This window comes from Mizuhopecten yessoensis, unplaced genomic scaffold, assembly GCF_002113885.1.
Source record: "Mizuhopecten yessoensis strain PY_sf001 unplaced genomic scaffold, ASM211388v2 scaffold4687, whole genome shotgun sequence".
Lineage (NCBI taxonomy): Eukaryota > Metazoa > Mollusca > Bivalvia > Pectinida > Pectinidae > Mizuhopecten > Mizuhopecten yessoensis.
In genome coordinates this window covers 18,114-39,362 of record NW_018405671.1, presented here as the reverse complement: position 1 = coordinate 39,362, position 21,249 = coordinate 18,114, and the positions used below count along the sequence as shown (strand labels likewise).

Sequence of the window (21,249 nt, the reverse complement as noted above, 5' to 3'; positions counted from 1 at the left end):
TATCTGATATACTAGTAAAACATGTATCTGATATACTAGTAAAACATTTATCTGATATCTTAGTAAAACATGTATCTGATATACTAGTAAAACATTTATATGATATACTAGTAAAACATTTATATGATATACTAGTAAAACAAATATCTGATATACTAGTAAAGCAGGTATCTGATATACTAGTAAATCATTTATCTGATATACTACTAAAACAAGTATCTGATATACTAGTTAAACATTTATCTGATATACTAGTAAAACATTTATCTGATATACTACTAAAACAAGTATCTGATATACTAGTCTTCGCCCCCTTACTCTTTCGGTTCGACGATGTCCCCCAATGCACACGTCTATTATATGACCTTAGCTATTTGAAGCACGATAGATCCCAAACAAACTCATATAAAAAGTGACATTAAATATAACGACACGAACCACTAACCGTCCTCAACCAAAAGAAAACAATATTGTAGTTTACTATACAGTAGGTTATACCTTTAAACAGAGCAATAGACATGAAATCTTATTTTGTTTTCTTTGTGTAAAACAGACACTGTGATGATTTCAGAGAAATGAATAAGAGCAAGACCTAATAGTATATTACAAGTGTCAATAAGCCATTATAAAATATATTCTAATATAATGAAAACAACACTGTGTGCAATCAGTTGCAGATGCAGCAGAAAATCTTGAAATTGTTGGAATTCCAACGATTAACGAAGGTGACAGATATGTAGTGAACTGTACTGGGGATCTGGCTCCGCCATCAAGTACACTCGACCTGTATACTAGAACCGCCAACGCTACGTCATTTACGAAATCTTCAGTAAATCCCCTATTAACGAGCGGTGATGTAACTCAGTCCTGCTACCTCCAAACAACAAAGAGCTACACTCTGATAGCCAACATGAATGATAATGGCACAGAGATGAGATGTGAGGCACTTAACTCTTCGCCAGGATCACGGACGACATCTGGTTCACGAACGGTTTCTGTAACAGGTTCTGGTAAATGTCAATATTTTTTATCATTCTTATCTAATTCAAACTTCGGCGTGTTACCGAAATACTCCTTAATCATGCGATGAAATTGGAATCAATTGTATTTAATATCTTAAGAAATTGTCAAAGTACTTAGATGATACTATATTCTTAAACCAATTTATTGTGACACAACAATATGCTTGTTATATTGAGTTTTTATATTATCATCTTTCTTTCACAGAAATACAACTCGGTAGCTCGCTCACATCTCCTTATGGTGATTTACTCATTGAGTGCAACGTTCAATATGCACCCAATACCTGGAATAAGATCAAGCTTATCTCCTCTGACGTCAGTTCTGGGATTGTAGCTGTTGGTTATGCTAATGGTACAACAAAAGAGGACAACAACTCTTACCAACTATCCTTTCTACCTGTCGACAGTAACATATCAATAAGTCTTCTTTTTCCAAACAAAACGAAACATTGTTTCGCAAGAAGGAACTACACATGTTTACTCTATGTGAATGACGACACCTTTGCGGAAACAACACAATATATCTCTATTCCAGGTAACATTTTTGCCGAATTCGTAATTATTCCTCAGGGCTCGTTATATTAATTGTCCTTTTGACTTTTAAGTCTAATCGTTGTGATGAGTCTTTTAACATTGCTATTTTCAATTCCAAATAAAATGTCTGATGCCGTTTAATGAGTCAAAATGAATTGCCCCTGAATGGGGAAATGAAAACACATCTTATGATATACATATCATCTGATGAATTGAACATCTTTAATTAAGAATATTATTTTCGATGAACATCTCACATTAGATAAAGGACACATTTTCTCTAAAGAGGAAAATAAATGAAAGTACGTCTTAGACAAATATGTTATACACTGTACCTTGGTAAAATCCCATATCGATCAAAACTGTTTGCAAACTGTGAATTTAAACTTCCATTTTGTAGATGCAGCAGAAAATCTTGAAATTGTTGGCAACACCATGTTGAACGAAGGTGACAGATATGTTGTGAACTGTACCGGGGATCTGGCTCCGCCATCAAGTACACTCGACCTGTATGCTAGAACCGCCAACGCTACGTCATTTACGAAATCTTCGGCAAATCCCCTATTAACGAGCGGTGTTGTAACTCAGTCCTGCTACCTCCAAACAACAAAGAGTTACACTCTGATAGCCAACATGAATGATAATGGCACAGAGATGAGATGTGAGGCACTTAACTCTTCGCCAGGATCACGGACGACATCTGGTTCACGAACGGTTTCTGTAACAGTTTCTGGTAAATGTCAATATTTTTTATCATTCTTATCTAATTCAAACTTCGGCGTGTAACCGAAATACTCATTAATCATGCGATGAAATTGGAATCAATTGTATTTAATATCTTAAGAAATTGTCAAAGTACTTAGATGATACTATATTCTTAAACCAATTTATTGTGACACAACAATATGTTTTTTTATATTGAGTTTTTATATTGTCATCTTTCTTTTACAGATATACAACTCGGTAGCTCGCTCACGTCGCCTCATGGTGATTTACTCATTGAGTGCAACGTTCAATACGCACCTAATACCTGGAATGAGGTTAAACTAATATCGTCTGACGTCAGTGCTGGTATTGTCGCTGTTGGTTATGTCAACGGAACAACACAAAAGGACAACAACTCGTACCAACTGACCTTCCAACATAGCGATAGAAACATGTCAATAAGTTTATTATTTCCCAACACAACAAAACATTGTTTTGGAAGGAGCAACTACCGGTGTTTGCTCAATAGCGATAGTGACGACATCATTGTGGAGACGACAGAAAACGTTTCCATTCCAGGTACATTGTATAACAGTTTGGAAAAATGCAAACTATTAACTTTGCTAAATATTGCAAAGATGTTTTCATTATAATACATTTTTATTACATGTAGCTTTCTGGTAAAGAGTTTGTTATATAATCAACAGAGGTTTTTTTAGTGAATTTTGAGGAAAGAAGCATGAATGCGACGAAAATATAAATGATAATGATATTGTAGTGAACTGTGGTGGTGGCTTATGCTATTTTAAACAATTATGTGTTAAAATGAACTTCTTTATTTTTATATTTATGAGTTTTTTATCAACAAATGTAACTAAATTTAGACTTGTTTCTGGTTTGACGCCACTAGAAAGGGATTTCCCACTTAATGTTAATAGAGGTCTGAGGAACCTGTAATGTTTAAAGCAGACAATAATTTCATATATCAAACTTACTGTTACATGTATAATTTATTGATATTTCAAAGTCGAAGTAATTACTCATTATGGTTGATTTATACTGGGACTAAAAGTCTCCCCGAATTTGTTATATAGACGATAAATAATTTTTCATATCACTATATGTGTTTGAGAGGAAATATATTCCGTACGCCGATCACATTAGAGCTGATAAAGGGTAGAAGTTCCGAATGAAAAAGAGGCCCCTATAGGGAAAAGTTACTACTCACCGGTATTTAATTACAAATGCCTTTACCTGTATAGTATTAAGATGATAAGAAACGTGGTCAGTTGACATTTCAGTAAAACGACATACCAGTAGTTGACGAGACGCTGTTGGATGCAAATCCATTAAGCTGTTGTCAGTTCGATTGGAGTATTAGAAATAGTAGACATAACATCAGTATTAGGTTAATACATGTAACATTAATAAAGTATGCCTTTACTAGAGTATACATGGATATATCAGAGATAGCCGTTTCATTATTCGACACAATGTACATTTTTTCCCATTAAACAGTTTTGACAATTAGTCAATCAGGTCGATGATAATATTTGATTTTACTTGTGACCTTGTGTGACCTGTTGATATACGTAGTATACGAACTGTTGAGAAAGTTAAATTTGTTTATCAAATGCCTCAAATCTCAAAAGGTATACTCGGCAATGTCCGACGATATGATATTGTTTTGATCTACACGAAATAAAATAGACAAACAATTATTTTATGTTGATGTGTAAACATTCTAATGATATCTAGTTGTAGATACTGCGGAGCATGTTGTAATTGTTGGAAACACCACTTGGAATGAAGGTGACAGATATGTAGTGAACTGTACCGGGGATCTGGCACCGCCGTCAAGTACACTAGACCTGTACACTAGGACCACAAACGCCACGTCATTTACAAAGTCATCTGTAAATCCTCTAGTTACGATTGATGGTGTTACCGAGTCTTGCTACCTCCAAACAACAAAGAGTTACACGTTCATTGCCGACAGAACTGATAACGGCACGGAGTTGAGGTGTGAGGCTTTGAATACTTCGAGTGGAACATCGATGTCTACAAGGCAGTCAATTGTTGTACGAGTTGCTGGTAAATGTATTTTACATATTCTGTTTATATAGTTCGTTTGTTTGAGTATGCTAGTAAGTTGACGTCATGCCAGCTATATCTCATCATATTACTTGAACTCATTTCACATTTTATAAATATATCAATCCAACAGTTATAGTAGTATATCATATGGTGGCGGTGAAATGTTGACTAGTAACCGGATCTTGCGGGCTAACGACGTTAGAATAGTCATTGGGTGATCCCTGTTAGTTTCGGACCATCCTCTGGAAAACCTTGTTTTATTCCGTGTTTTTAAAGGTTTACTATGTAAACATGTCTATTACTCTTATTTTGCCTAATTATATTGATTAAGGTTATAATTACCGTTTAGTTACACTTCGGTAGTGTGCTGAAATTACTGGAAAATCCAAATGTAAATGTTCAAATATAGGCAGACATAGATGTTTTTAACTAATACCTCATTCTTGAATAGGAATGTAAGTCTTTACCTGTATTCGTTGAAGAGAGTGTTGTGAGCAAGTTAGTTACGTATCAGTAAAACAGTGATGCTACACGTCAGAATAACAATTTAAATTTAAAGGAAGTATGTCAAGAAATGATAGCTCAAAACTATTTTTGGGAAACTTCTGTTACTTTTCCCTTTCTTTGTATTGTTATTAAGATTTGTCAAATTAAGTAATTTCTACAACTTATCATTTTTTTATAATGATTATATATATATTTTTTCATTTAAGAAATGGAAATGAATGATTCTATCACAACACCTGAGGAAGAGATCACTATTAGCTGTAACGTACGGTACGCTCCGTCCGGATGGGATAACTTCAGTATAGTATCAGTGAACAATAATGACATCCACGTGACAGCCTTCTCAAACGGAACTATTCAACAGGGCAACAGTTCTTATACAGCTAGACTTCAACAAAGTAGTCCAGATATGCTACTTAACGTGCTGTTTCTTAATACCACGACACACTGTTACGCTAGGGGGAGTTACGTGTGTACATTGACAGACATCGGAATCATCGTCATCAATAATACAGCAACAGTTATAATTACAGGTAAGATCACAAAGATTGATGTATACTTGCAAAACGTTACCGCATGTAGTATATGTTATGCCTCAAGTATATGTTAACATTAACCTGAAATGTGTACATGATTTGCGTTATATATTAGTCCGAAAACAATATTTACTTTGTTCATATTTTGTTTGGGAAGCTTGTCGAGAGCAGTGTTACCATACAATAGGTTAATTTAGCTAAACTTTGAAAACAGTCAATTGTGTTTGATATAACATCATAGACATACGATTGCTATCATATAATTCCCTCAATAATTCCGCGAATAATGTGGGAACTTCCTGCAAATTTTTATTTTTAGTTTTGGCCTCTACTTTTGGGACACGAAAGCTACCAAAGTGAATCTGCTGAATCCATCGCAATATATGGGATGTTCATATTTCTCTCCTCTAACCGATTGTTTTAATTTTTTTAGAGTATTGCTTAGCAATACCTTATATTTTGCTGAAATAGTGAACGTTCGCCTAGGTGAGGTAGGCAGTGATAGCTGTACCCATACCTTACAATTGCAGTTTGTTTCCTGCTTAACGTTAGCATTTAGGACAGCATTTAGGGGAATGACAACAACTGGCCCATCTGTCGTCAGTATAATGTAACCGGGCGGAATGCTGCGATGGATGTCAATGACATGATATTTTAGTGAGATGGCACTATACAGTCGGAATAAGATCTGCGCTATCACAAAGAGGCAATTACACCAACATACTCTGTCTCCGGCACACTTGCACACATACAAAACACACATTCAGACACGTCCTTAAATGACCTAAGCAGTTGATTTGATGTTAAACCCGGATAATTAACCAACTAACCACTCTGCATTGTAAATATATTATGTCCGATAACTATATGAAAAGTTAAAGCAAATATGTTAAACATCCATTTACGATGTATCAAATACTATCAATGTATTTTTCGTGTACATTATTTTTATGTATAGATATCGCCAGCAACGTAACACTTGAAGGTAACGGCACAGTTGATGAGGGTGACAGGTACGAGATGAGATGTTCCGGTAGAGTAGCTACAGAAGGCGGGGATCTCCACCTCCATGTACGATCTGGTAATACTTCGGACTTTATCAGGACCACAGAAGTCCCCATAGTAACTGTTGGTGATTTCAATGACATGTGTTACCAATCCATAACCAAAAGCTACGGTTTCATCGCTGAGAAGGTCCAGAATGGAACAGAATTCGCCTGCGTCGCCACTAATGTCAAACTATCATCCTACCAAAGCACCACTTCCATCGATATGGTAGTGGACTTTGCAGGTAATATACATTTACAAATGCAATTTCTTTATTTTTGTTAGTCTTAAAAGTAATAATGAGTAATCATGTGTTTCGAAACTAATGCCATTATGTTTTTTACATTCTTCTATTAAATATTTAAACACTATTCAAACTATTTCGTTAATTGATGTACGATTTTCTACTTTCAACATGAAGTGTAATGCTGAAAGAGTCACTAGCCTAGTAAATACACATCGATACCTAAATGATATCAATCACACGATAATTAAATTAAAAACTGATATATCAATAGTAATACTCTAAAGCAAACTAATATGCTGCGTATTCATTATCAACAAACTAATTACACTTTCTTTTAGCTTTCAACACTCAGTTTCATTTGCAAAATACTACATGGATCCCTGCCTACGGCGACAAAAACAGTCCTGAATTCAAGAGCTTTGCAGAGAAAATAGAAAATGACGTAAGTGTATACTGTAACACTAATGTATTGCGTAACTGATCTGTGTTAACTCATCAGACTCAAATTGAATTCAAGGGGAGATCAAAAGTGGTACATACCACAAGTGGCTAACCAAACCGTCTCTTTTGGAGCATTTTGATTTGCTTCATTTGGTTAATGATATTTTAGTTTTTAAATTGTTTTTTTATATGGTTCTTGTTGATGTGGTTTCTGTCCTGCGTGTCGGGTGTGATAGTAGAAAGGCATTTATGCTGTTAAATTTATGTATCTTTGCAGACTGACTATGTATACGAGAGAAGCAATATCAAGGATAACTACAAGAGAAGCAAAGTCACTGGACTCGAGTAAGTTTTGTCATGTGCATCTGCAGGCGCTATGAATACACATGTATATACACGTTGAATAAACTTGAAGAGCCCTGTGAAGGGTGAAAGCAGCTAGTTTTTTAGTCGGTCGTTAATCTTATTTTTTTCTATATTTACTTCCTTCACATGGACATTTAATCCCTTTTTGTCATGTATATATATAGGTTCGGTTACTGTTCTTGGGGTCAGTCATTCTATCATAATCAAAATCGTTTTCTTTTTTCCGTTTGATAATATGTTAGTAATAAATGGCACCGTCAAAGAAACGGAAATAATTGTTATTTATCATTTTTCAATATAAAGTTGAATAAAACAGTCATATCTTGTCTTTATGGTTGGAAAAAGACATCAATACATTATTGTTTATTGTTTATATCTATGTTTATTTTCAGGCAGGGGAGTGTCAATGTCATTTTTGTGATGCATATAGTTGTCCAAGTGGTTCTCACCGATAGCTCCGGCAATGTCATCACAACAAAACTGACACCGACCGACATCGTTTCTGCATTTGTCGACACGCTCCCTACGGTTGCCAATGATCTTACCAGCAGTGACCTGATTGACTTAGACACCAACAACATTGTCACAGATGTTATTATTGGTATGTTACATATAGACATCATTCGACAAAACAAACAACCACTGCCGTATCATAAACAAATACTGGGTTAGTTGTGCGTACCAATTACAGGGTTTTGATTTATATATATCGGTGCCAATCACTTTCCAGTATATGTTTATTTAACGAAGGTCTCTGTTCTGTTAACATGATTAAAGAGCAAGGCTGACATTTGTAAAGTTCAAAATGCCTTGTTATTTACACTGGTTGAAATGAATAAAAATAGTGATTCATTTAGTGCTTCGAAATTAGTAAAAATGGCCAATTCCACTGCATTGTAGTAAACAATAATACAAACATTGGTGACATTTCTGATAATTTTGTATATTTAAACTTGTTTAATCCATTAATGAGAGAGAAGCTAATGGACGCCTTGGCTATCTTATGGTGACACCTACATGCAAATGTCAAGTTTGTTTTGAACACAAACATAATTGAAAACTTATTTAGCGCGCTTTTGAAAACGTCTGTTGCCTTTGGTAAGAAAAGAGTGCAAATGACAGGTCTCTCGAGCTGAAAACAACTCACTAAGCCATAGGGTGCCGAATCAGTAAAGTCAGCTGTCAAAAGTCCTAAAGACATTTCGCCCAAATGTCTGTAGTACACTGTAGTAGCACATTTACCCCTTCCACCCTAGAGCTGATGTTAAAATGGAGTCATACACATGTTTCAGCTGGTGCCTCGCCCCCTCGTCTCTGTCCAACGATTCTTCTTCCCTTCTTAACCGGATAGAATCTTTGATTTTCCTCCCTTTCAAGTTATCATCCTTTCAAGTGTCTTATAGTGTGTTTCAGTCCGTGAAGTAGTTTTGTATGTGTACTTGGTATATATTGGCTGATTTATTGTTTTGTCTCTCCAATGTCCTTGTATTTCTAGTGTAGACTTGTTGTTTCATGGATTCAACGTCTTTCTGGTGTTCTCTTAAGAAAGTTCCAGGCAGTTACCCTGATGCATTTAAGGTTGCAGCTATTACACGAATTCTGTGTTCAAAACAAGCTTAGCAATTACTGTTGGAAACAAACAAGCACGGTTATCTCGGTGCTATGTGTTGCCCTTTGAAATCGAAGGGTCCGAGGAACTTGAAATAGTACTGATGTGGAAAATGCAGGAAATGTTTCAGCACTAATATCATTTTTACGCCGTGTGCCGATTTTTGACTAGTCATACACAGAAAATGTTCATGTAAGTTAACATTATAAGTCACACTTCAGCTACTGTCATAAAATGGCGCATGACTTAAATTAAGATAATCCTAAAACCTCGATATAACCTCATTCATTTCATTTGCCATATCAGTGAAAGTGTTTTAGAGTTTCCTGTTTTGTAATATTTAAATTAACTTTTTGTTTTATTTTTTTGTCTTCAGATCCTGGAAATGAGTATGGTAAGTAATATTATCTACATTAGAAAACAATAGAAAAAAAAACCATGAATAAGTAAATTGGTTAAAAGTATTCTTTTTGTCTTGCGTTTGTGGTAAAAACGTCTTAAATTGTGTGTTTTCTTGATTAAATTTAAACATTATGTTTATTATCTATTGTATTAGGTCCTGCTTTGCCATAAGTTTGTATTAACATTCAATATTTGCTTTTCGTACTAAACAAAAGCAAGACATGTCATATTCACGCTTATTTTTTTAATATCGCTCAACAACATATATTTGTATCTGGTTGACTATAAAATAAGGGCTAAGGGTAATACATTTATATCATTAAAGATTTTGGTTAAATGTTTGATTATGATATAATACTTTTGTACGAGGATTTGTTTTTTTTTCAAATGGTATTTTTTTTTGTTAAAAGTTAAAAGATGAAATTCTATGAACTTTTCTTGAACTTATGCTTTCATTTAGGTTAGTAACCATTTCTCCACAGTAAGTCCTACTAAATCAGCTTGATATGTTTAAAAGAGTCTAGAAGGACAACAAGCAGCTTCCAACATTACTTATTTTAATTTTAATGTACCAGTATGTGTTTTACGTTAAAATATAAGTGTAAAATGAGCCGCCGGTTGGGATTAGGGTCCTTAAGTCGTAAACAATCTATTTTGTGACTTTATGTTTTCAAAATCTAGAGACATTCCTTGTCAAAATGATATAAATATTATGTCAGTCGGTCAATTTTTGACGATTTGACGCCACTTGAAATAAACGTCATACATAGTATGCTATACGACTTCTGACGTCGCACACAACGTCATTATTTCCGACGCTAATGTTAAGTTGATTCAAACGTAACCGGCGGGTAATATATGTATAGTAATTTTAACTGCTTATTTCTGGCTTCACTCCGGAGGTTTATGCATGCTTTTAAAGGGTAATAATTAAGTATGTCATTAAGTCATACACAAATACTGAAATGTAAAACAAATAGGGTTCCATATGAGCATGGGACAAATTACACTGTTCTACTTTGAACTTTATAGACTAACATTTGTAAAGTTTTCTTCCGGTTATAGCTGTGAAAAAAATATGTTTACAACAAAAACTTGAATCAGTATTCACTAATCTATACCACTTTGAAATGACCATCGCGTACATGAAATTAATTGGTGCGAGTTCTAGAATGGCCGTATATGAAATTAAGTTTTGCGAGTTTTGACGTTGCAAGCGGGGTTACTGTCTTTTACGTCGCTACTTTGAATGTCAGCCAAGCCCAGTTCATATAGTTTTTAATGAATTGAAGAGATGATTTCCTATGATGCAAAATTGAAAATAAATCTAGAAAATAAAATAAATTGTAAAACATCATTTTCAGAAAATAAAACAGGCATTTTATGTTAGGTACATAATATGTTATTCCTGTTTTCATTACTGTTTTGTTTTTGTAGATAATAAATAACAGTTCTGTTTTGTTCATTTTCCCATCATTGTATTAGCCAAGGAAAATGTAAAACTTGCACAGCTACAGAAAAACAGTCCTTAGGCCAGTACAAACGGGCTGAAAAGTCATTGACATGCGCTATTAGCCAGAAAAGTAAATTTCAAGCACAGTTTGTCATCATTCATTTGTTTGGATAGATCACCAGTATAAGCTAAATTATATCTAGAAGTAGGCAGGGAAGGTACTTAGAAGTATTTTGGTAGAGGTAGCAGGCATATGTTGACAACATGGTGACGATCCGTTAGTCTCTAACGCCACTGGAAGACCTTCAGGAATGACTTTCCCTCTCATTACTAGTATCATATCGGTCTCCTCCCCGTCAAGTGCAGGATTCACCTTTAGGACCCAAAAATGAACATTTAATTCCATGTAGTATCAACAGAAATTTTATGCATTATATAGCGGAGGCACGGTAGTCTAGTGGTAGGACGCCGGTCTTATGACCAAAGGTTGGCGGGTTCGACTCGCGGCACGGTACTGTGTTGTATATTTGAGCAAGATACTTTACTCCGCTTGTTCCAGTCTGTAAATGTGCTCCCAAGGCAGTTGAGAAAGATATTGGCTGGTTGCAAAGGCCCAATAACCACGGATATTAATTTGAGAACCGCTTTGAGACGACCTACAAGCTAGATTGTGATAAAGCGTATATAAGAACGCGAATTATTATTATTAATTATTATCTACCTGGTACATACAAGGTGATTGTGTATGCAATACAATATATAAAATATACAGCTTTAATGTAAAGAAAAAGAGTTATATAAAAAATGCATTCTTTACACATTCTTTGAAAAGAAATTGATAAAAAATTGACTAGATTGGTTGTCTGTTTTTTAGGTTTTTAAGTATCATGACAGTATTTTTTTTCCCAAACGTATATACATATTAAATTTCTCTGACAGGGGTGTGTGATACTGTACCTATCAACTATTTAAACACTCGGGGCTGGTAGATTTAATATTGGGCTACTGAAAATGTCCAATATTAACTATGAAAAGATAGGATGGGCTAGTAGAATGTTTTAAAATCAACTTGAAGGGTAGTTTGTGAAAATTAAATTGTACACCTCAAAACATGAAAAATTAGTGGAGAATTTGTTTTCTTTTATCAAATAGGGACAAATTAATGGAATGACTTTGTTTTAAATATGGCACAGTGCATCAAATAAGCCGGATATATATTTGGCAAGGCCTATACATAGTTTCAGAATTTCACAAATAAAATATTTCAAATTGAAATAATTCCAATACTTGAATAATAATTATTCATGGAAAAATTGATAATGACCCAATTGATTGACTGGAGCATATTTGGACGATAATATCATAACATTTATAATTCAACTGTATTACTTACTGACACACTCAGGAGAATTTCAGATGGGCGGATATATAGGTGTCCCTGCCAGGAAAGTTTATTTGAGAAAAGTCATCTCTTCCACTTGTAACATATCAGGATGTGGTAATCCCACTTCATCTGCATACATGTAAGAAAAACAAGTTGGACATAAAATACAAATATTTTGAGCCATACAAGAAGGTAAATTCAAATTTGATTTTCATAGAATGATATTTTATGTAAGTTAGCTATATATAGTATGCACCCCTTGTCCCACAGGTCTGAACCTGGCCAACAGTAAGCACGATTACTAGCCGAAGAAACGAGAAAGAAGTGACAGTTAATACTCTATTTCTGCAGCTAGCGCACTATCACAAACATATACTTTAAGCTACATGTCACAAGTTTAAACACAGCCTACATGTCACAAGTTTAAACACAGCCACCGTGTTTGTCATCTACCTTAGCGAATGTATCGGAAGTGTGATCAGCAGAAAACGTGTAAATCCCTGTCGCTTCGATTTTTAAATCGATTTGATTATTTATTGATATCTAAAGTGTATAATATTGTTTGAATAATTAAGACATAGTCTTGTAGTTTCTGTGGGTATATAATATATATATGTTTTGGGAATAATAGAAGTAATATTTTTCATTCTTATATAGTAAATGAGATTTCCGTTTTCGCGCGAAACAGAAATAAAAGAGAAACATGACATCTGTCGGAATCCCCGTTTTTCTCCCTTTTTATTGGCTAGAGGTTAAAGACCCAAATCCCAGCCGGCGACTTATTTATGACAATTAATATGTTGACGGCAGCAACATTATAATTACACCTCACACACGCTGAATGGTGTAGTTATGGAATTTGTTCTGAACTGAATGTCATATTTGACTAACTGCTATTAACCATGTTCTATGATTGTCTTTTCTGTATAAATATGTTCTGGTAACTATAACAACAAAAGATGTTTGCAAATTCCTGAACATAATACCGATATAACACCTCATAATGAATATCACGCATAGAACATTCGATGTATGGTATTCGTTTTTCTTTTCTTTTCGTTAACCATATAATCATAGTTGAAGTAGCAAAATACAACTCCGTAATCATAAATGTTCTGGTATATATTAGAGGTATTTATTTTTAATTTCATTTAAAAACTAAATTATAAACCAGGTATTCTATATAAGAATGTTGTTTTCCAGAATGCAGCAATACGAAGACTGACGTTGTATTCCTCCTGGACGCCTCTGGAAGTGTCGGATCATCTAATTTTATATTAATGAAATTCTTCATTAAAAACATCACAGCAAACCTTCTGTTAGGCCCAAACGCCATTCAAGTTGGTATCGTTACATTTGCCACAGTTCCTAGATATGAATTTTGGCTCAATGAACATTATGGAGCATTAACGCTGAATCCAGCTATAGATTCAATCGTATACACCAACGCGGGGACATATATAGCCAAGGGTTTGCAGTACGTCAGGGATAATGCACTTGCCGCTGCAAATGGGGCGAGAGCTGACTCGGAAAAGGTTGTAATTCTGATGACTGATGGAAAGTCCTTCGATAATTCGGCTACAATTGCCAGCACACTCAGGAATGACGGCGTTCTTGTGGCTTGTGTGGGAATAGGTACTGGAATAAATACGGCTCAGTTAAACGAAATCGCATACAACTCTTCCTACATATTCTTTGCTGCTAGCTTTAACGTGTTGACACAAATCAGTGATACTGTGAGGAGGTCGACATGTGAGACTATTGACAACAACAACTAATTATAACAGAGTTCATTTATACCTTTATATACTTCGATAATCATAATCAGATAATCCTAATGTGAATTACATTTGATATTCTATTTTTGTTATAAGTGCAACGAACGTCTACAGCAAAGGATGTATATATCTTAAGGAAAATGAAATGGGTTTTTAATACAATACTGTGTATGGCAATGTACGTCTACGAAAATTATTTAAGGTAGCAGTGTATAGTAGCGTACGGTGGCCATGGGTAACGAATAACCCATGTACTATTACATGCATCAAAATAAAATGAAAAATCAGCACTAAAATTGGCATATACATGCTGAAATGAACTATGTGGGCTTCACATTTAAAAAAAAGTCGAATTTGGTTTGAGACTATATTTTTGGCCATTTGCAAATCTGTGTCTACAAAACAAAAGCTAGCTTTTCATGTAGTCTATTTTTGTACTCAGCACATGTGTAAATATTGTGAAAAATCCAGTTGAACGACCAATGCTAAAACGTGAGTATTTCTGTTACCGAGTAGGTGATATTTAATTTAAGACAGGTTTTAAAAAAAAAACTTCTTGCGTGGGTCAAATTTTGGGTTAAAAATCATGTTTTGTTTTTTTTGGCGTTTTTCGATGTGGTACATGTAACCATGGTTTTCACAAGTACCAAATCTGGGGAAATCACTTTTTGAAAAAACTAAATTCTTCTAAAAAAATGTATTAAAAATGTAGTTCAAAATTATATAGAAATATGTAGGTGTGTTGTGCAGGATGAATTCGCTATCCATGTTTATCTGAAACATGCCCTTTATTTTAAGGATCAAGCCATTTCTACTGTACTCTGCTTCCTAAGATTTAATCAAACGACATAAATCAAAAGGCAGTGACTTCCTCTATTTTCATTTCAGTACTTTATAAAAAAAAATCATGGTATTTTTTTATTCTGTACAATGTCGTGGGCTGTTTTTACTCATTTTTATCGGCAGAGCGAAATAATGGATCGAAGCTAGATGTGCCTGATTAGTAGGTACACCCTCCCCTTCCCATCCCAACCTATATGAAGCGCCAGGGGAAGCATCCGATTGGCTTGCCTTATCATATGAAGTAGAGTTAAAATATTTAAGGTAAAAAGCTCAGCAGATTTGAGTTTAAAAGCGAGTTGGAAAATTACAGGAATCTCCATAATTTGCATATAATTTATAATAACGAAACAGTAATACTTTAGTTGTAGGATGGGGAAAGTAGTTGTAAATTTACAAAATATAGGAGTCTAGAATGATGCTTCTCAATATCTCTAAATTAACCATAACATTTACAGTCAATGTATAATTACCTTATAACATGTTCTATTTAGAGAAACTATTATTTGTATGAGATCATGATACCTTATTTCCACTAACATTAGAAATCCGTTATTTTTATCTTATTTAAAGACATTTTTGTATAAACAAGTTTACTCCAACCAATCCATAGTTCAATTACATTGTATCATCAACTCTTGTCCGCTCCAGAGACGGATAATAGCGTTTAAAGTGGCAATGCAAACCACCTACAATTTATTGTACCGTAAGTTTTGTAAACTGTTTTGTCATTACGGGAAGTTCTTTTGACTTCGACTCGTTGTATACTTCTTACCGTGGGGCGAAATACAGTGCGAGGAGTCGGAAGTAAATATCCTTGGAAAGCCTACAACTTCATACATTAGTACATTGCATTAGTTCAAACACCTCGAACAAATATAGTAGACTGTTGTTCGTACTAGCATTAACTGAATGTACGTGATAAGTGTTGTGTATTGGGGGTTAAATGTTTAAATATCTGCCTTTATAAAATGTAATGAAGTGAGACCATGTATGGTTTAGAAATGTTTGTGCCCTTAGAAGAAAACAATAAAACACCTATTTAATCGTTTTTATCACTGTTTCCTAAAAATTGAGTACTTCCTCTATACCAATACGAACAAAGGAATCCTTTGCGATTTATGTGATTAATGCTGACCGGTAAAAATTAATATAATTCTAACAAATTTAAATATTCCATTTGTGTAGTTTTTGTATATTTATTTATATATATTTGTTTGTTTGATTGTCTTTGTTTTGTTAAAGGACCAAATCCTACAGATGACATGGACTACTTTGCAGTGCATATGATATGCATGCCAGTCATTTCCACTCATATTTTCATACAAGTAACAAAAATTTATTCGATTTTCATGTTCTATTATTAACAAATATTCTTCTGTGTGGAATCCTATCTTTGTAAATAAATGATTGAATCACATACGGTTTTAATATTACGTCTAAAAAGTTTGAGCGTCGCAGGTAATGTTTTCATAAAGAGTGGCTAGTGTCGGAGCCCCCTACGGAATAGGAAAGTTTCTTTCGTGTCCGTTACTTGAGGTCAGACAAGCGACCGAGTTAATTCTACTGATCACATTGTAATATTTCGGATCCTATTATCCCCGCCCTTTTTGGGGTTTCTTTCGTTTCCCAGCGCTTTACTTGTAAATTGTTCGCTTGGCTGTTGAAGACTCGCCCATGGCAGGGATGTTATTTGTCCAATCCTCTCACCGATAAGTCATTAAATTGTCACCTCCCGCTCTGTGCTTGTCGTTCAGCTTTGTAGATGTCGGTGAGGACTGTTAAACCGCTCGTCAGTATAACGTGATTAGGTAGGGAGTCATGCCCCTGTGTCAAGGTAATGGTAATGTAATGAGATGCTTTTTGAGGTGACCAATCATCCGTGGATAACGTGCATCTATGACCTACATCACTGAGTACAGTATCCGTTTCTTACTGTTATTAATAGTAGATGTAATACCTTATTCCTTGTCATATGAGATTAACATCTTATTTCCTATGAAATTTAAAGTTTACCTACCTACTTATTACGACAATTGTCAATGATGGCCTGGTTAAAGCGAATAAACTTGAATAGCACAACCGGTTGTTGAAATATAATCACAGATAGGTTAACCAAATACAACCATTATACGCGTTCGGTTCGCGTCATCAACTTTATCACGCTTCATGTGATCTGAATGGTGGCGCGATGAGTTTGGTTCAACATTTATATATCATTTTGCCGATAAAAAAGGGTAACAATTTCAACCCTCGGCAAAAGATTGTTTAGTTTGCAAACTTATTTAAGTTTATTTAAGATATTTTGTGTGACAGTACATCAAACGAGAGTGATGGATTCTATTAATCTTTGCAATATTATATCAGCAAGTTGGATCATATTTGAGAAGATTATTTTGAAGCGATGTACCGCAAATCAACTTGTAATAGCTTTACTGACTATTTTATGTCCCCTTTTGTTATCTAGCATGTGTATCAGCTTACCACAATTAACCTTCACTTATAAAATATATATATATTTGGTCGGCTTTTCATTCATTGATAAACGTTTTAAGTTATGCTGTATAAAGAGACAATACAAAGTGTGATGACGTCGTATACCGCTGTGTTTGGCACGGTTTATTTTGATTATAACTTTTAATAGGTCGATGTTACTTGTGCATGAAGTTACAGCACATTGTTGTTTGGGCAATTTATCTCTTTTTTTTTATCAGAACTGAATCATGTTCATAAACTATGAACCGAAAACTTAAAATATGAACCGAAAACTGTTGTCTGTCCTTTTAAATTCAACTAGATAAGGAATAACTATAAGGTTATACTGTGTATACCGAAAAAAACCTGTGCGTACTTTGTGTATATGCCGTATAACCCCCCCGAAATAGTACTAGTTATTGCTTAATTCATCCAAGGGCCAACAGTTCACCATCTGCTGTAACAGTATTAGATAGAGGGTTTAAGTTTACACTATATTAAAACTGACCTGGCTTACTGGTACGCTTAAAAATATCACAACAACGGGAAGGGGCAACTAATATGAAGCATTCTTATAGACTTTTTTCCCCTTTGACCAAGTGAGGTGGTCGATGGCGAGTGATCATTTCAGACATAACTGTATGTATATATTGTATTTATATAATGCGTAATGGTTAAATAAAATATATCAATGTTTATTCTGTGTTTATTTTCTGTTGTGTTGGCAACATATGCATGTAACAACGAAATCATTCACCAAGAGCATATTTCCAGTTAAGTCTGTATCCTACTTATATACATCCCTCCTTATGTACAGTATATAGTTGTAGTGGTTAGCATAAGGTCACATAGAAGAGAGTTCTCTATTACACATCATATTTCTGTTCCAATAAACAACAGGTATTAATGTATACTGTCTATGAAAATAGGTCTGTTTTGGGATTCAGTTTTAAAGTTCTATTGACCACAGAGAATTTAACTAACGTCACGGTACCACAATTGGAGCAATTTTAACATTTTTTTCATTGATATTTACATTCAGATCTTGTATCTGGAATGTTCATTTTCAGAAAAAGTTTCAATTCTAAGAAATTTGTTTTTGAAAATAGAACGCTTAACTCGCAGTGACATTTCGTCTGCTTTTCGGCCGTAATTAGTACCCAAATTGGTACACCATATCACAGGCTTAGAAAAAATGAAATAAAAATATACTGCTCTTATAAATACCATACTGAACTACAATTGTATATATACATTTTGATATCATCCAGATATAAAGACTAGAAATCAACATTTAAACATGCTTATAATTAACCTCTTTAAAATCCTGCAAAATTTCGTCGACGTACATCGTTTTTACTGGTGTTCTGATATGTTTACTTTGAAGACATCACGTACTCTTACAATGTTCTTGAAAACAAAAGTATTAGTGGAAAAACTGACAAATATCTCCTTTGTTATACTGTCAAAGGACAATGCTCAAATTTAATTTCAAAGTACTTTTCGAACCATTTTCTGACCGTGTACCAATTTGGGTAGTGTACCAATCGTGGTAGCGTGACGTTACATCATAGATTGTTATCATCATTTTATACAAAGTACTGTGTCTATTTACGATTTACAGCATCTAAAAAAGATATACCAAATTCAAATTATTGTTTTCAAATAGTGTTGTCAAACGCTAGGTATTGCAGGGGCAGCAGGAACAATTCTTACGCCCTACCTGAAGGAACTCAAAGGGCCAGAATATCTTAACGATTTGACGACTAATTTGTTTGCACTGTTGTTATAACATCTCTGTTTTTAAAAAAAAATATTATATGTTAACTTTTTTATCAGATATTTACACCCAATATCGTATAATATAGCGATAAGACATTATAATATGAACTTCTTCTGTTTTACAACAAGAAGCGCACAGATAGTTTTAATGCAGGGATAAAGCGGAATACGTCGTAAAGCTTTACACCATAACACATCCAATCGGGTAATCGAATCCCGGCCGTCTTGGCGCATGCCGAGTGCGCTACCAACTACACCAGCCAATCACCAGGAAGACAACATCTACATGTACCTCGTATGTTTAGTAACAGAGATCATTTTATAACATTCGTTCAATTGATGCCTAGATTGCTCTGATCACATGCCCATCGGCGGACCTTCAGCAGATCGACATGAAGACCATAAAGCTACCATTACGATTGTTACTATATATATATATATATATATAAGATTTTAAAGATAATTCTAGCACGGAGGTGATGTGTATTGCATTAAAATAGATAGATATGAAAGGTTAAGGTTATCCTAAACATTTCAATCGAACCTGCATTTACAAAGAAGAAATTACGTCTGATTCCCATGTTGCTATTTATGTTGAACATAAATAACAAGCTTTCGAATAAACGTCTCATGTTTTGCGAATATAAATGACAGCATTTGGAATAAAAAAAATATAAAATATAGATTAGATTCACAGGTAATATATAGTACAAAATGTAATATTTTTGAAGTTTTAACGTTAAAACACCATAAATCAACGGATACCGCTTGGTTGTACATAACGTCAGACAACAAGCACATGATGTAGAGGAGAAAAAAAGAGTTTAGCAATGTGACAAAAAGGAAATATTAAGTGAATTCGTTCAAAAACGCTATTGAGTTGACTGTTACAGTATTGTAGGGATATTTTGCCAGTAATGGGAGGCCTACATATGTTGAGCGCCCGGTGTTGACGGCTGTCTATTTACAACAGCTGGCACCGACACCATGACATGTATCGCAGCATCCAGAAAATCCCAATACATAGAAAGCAAATCAACTGTGACATTTACCTACTAAAATCATGAAATAGCTCATACAACTGTCTGTTTTAGAGGAGGCGGAGTAGTATATACAACCGTCTTATGCCATTTGCCATCCATTAAGTCACAATATATTTAGACCTGATTATAGTATGTCCAAATCTGCCGTACCAAATAGCGTAAGTGTGGCAAATTGGGTGAATGAGGGTAAAAAAGAAACGAAGTTTTTCTTCCTACATTTGTTTAAAAGGTTCATACTGTACCATTATTTTCTATATTATGTGGTTTTTAGAAACAAAACATTCCAGTTTACAAAAATAACGATTTTGGTGAGCGTTAGTGAAAAAGAAAGGTGTTATTCTCAGACTCAAAATTATGTTATTAACATTAATATTTGAAGGATTTTGCCGTTGGGACGCTCGATGGAAAGATTAAACAATTATTTTTAAATACATTACAGACAGTGTTGAAGTGTTACGTCCCACATCAATTTAACAGTAGCGTGTTGTTATTCCGTGTATCACGACCACGTGATAACATAAACAACTGTTACGTGTACCACGACCTCGTGATAACATAAACAACTGTTACGACCTCGTGATAATATAAACAACTGTTACGTGTACCATGACCTCGTGATAACATAAACAACTGGTACGTGTGCGACGACCTCGTAATAACATAAACAACTGTTACGCGTACCACGACCTTGTGATAACATACACAACTGTTACGTGTACCACGATCTTGTGATAACATAAACAACTGGTACGTGTACGACGACCTCGTAATAACATAAACAACTGGTACGTGTACCACGACCTCGTGATAACATAAACAACTGTTACGACCTCGTGATAATATAAACAACTGTTACGTGTACCACGACCTCGTGCTAACATAAATAACTGTTACGTGTACCACGATCTTGTGATAACATAAACAACGGTTACGTGTACCACGACCTCGTGATAACATAAACAACTGTTACGTGTACCACGA

At 34.6% G+C, this 21,249-nt stretch overlaps 1 protein-coding gene across 1 annotated transcript in view; it reads left to right on the top strand.

The window, feature by feature from the left end:
* LOC110449589 (serine-rich adhesin for platelets-like) overlaps nt 1–14,459 on the top strand; it is a 36,806-nt gene extending 22,347 nt beyond the window's left edge. The window contains exons 11-22 of the mRNA XM_021496543.1: nt 672–1,010; nt 1,228–1,557; nt 1,957–2,289; nt 2,508–2,840; nt 4,020–4,355; nt 5,072–5,398; nt 6,360–6,692; nt 7,034–7,137; nt 7,414–7,481; nt 7,895–8,103; nt 9,488–9,505; nt 13,554–14,459. Coding sequence (XP_021352218.1) covers nt 672–1,010; nt 1,228–1,557; nt 1,957–2,289; nt 2,508–2,840; nt 4,020–4,355; nt 5,072–5,398; nt 6,360–6,692; nt 7,034–7,137; nt 7,414–7,481; nt 7,895–8,103; nt 9,488–9,505; nt 13,554–14,128 — 3,305 coding nt within the window. The 3' untranslated portion in view covers nt 14,129–14,459. The remainder of the gene's footprint in view (nt 1–671; nt 1,011–1,227; nt 1,558–1,956; nt 2,290–2,507; nt 2,841–4,019; nt 4,356–5,071; nt 5,399–6,359; nt 6,693–7,033; nt 7,138–7,413; nt 7,482–7,894; nt 8,104–9,487; nt 9,506–13,553) is intronic.
* Nucleotides 14,460–21,249: the final 6,790 nt, after the last annotated feature.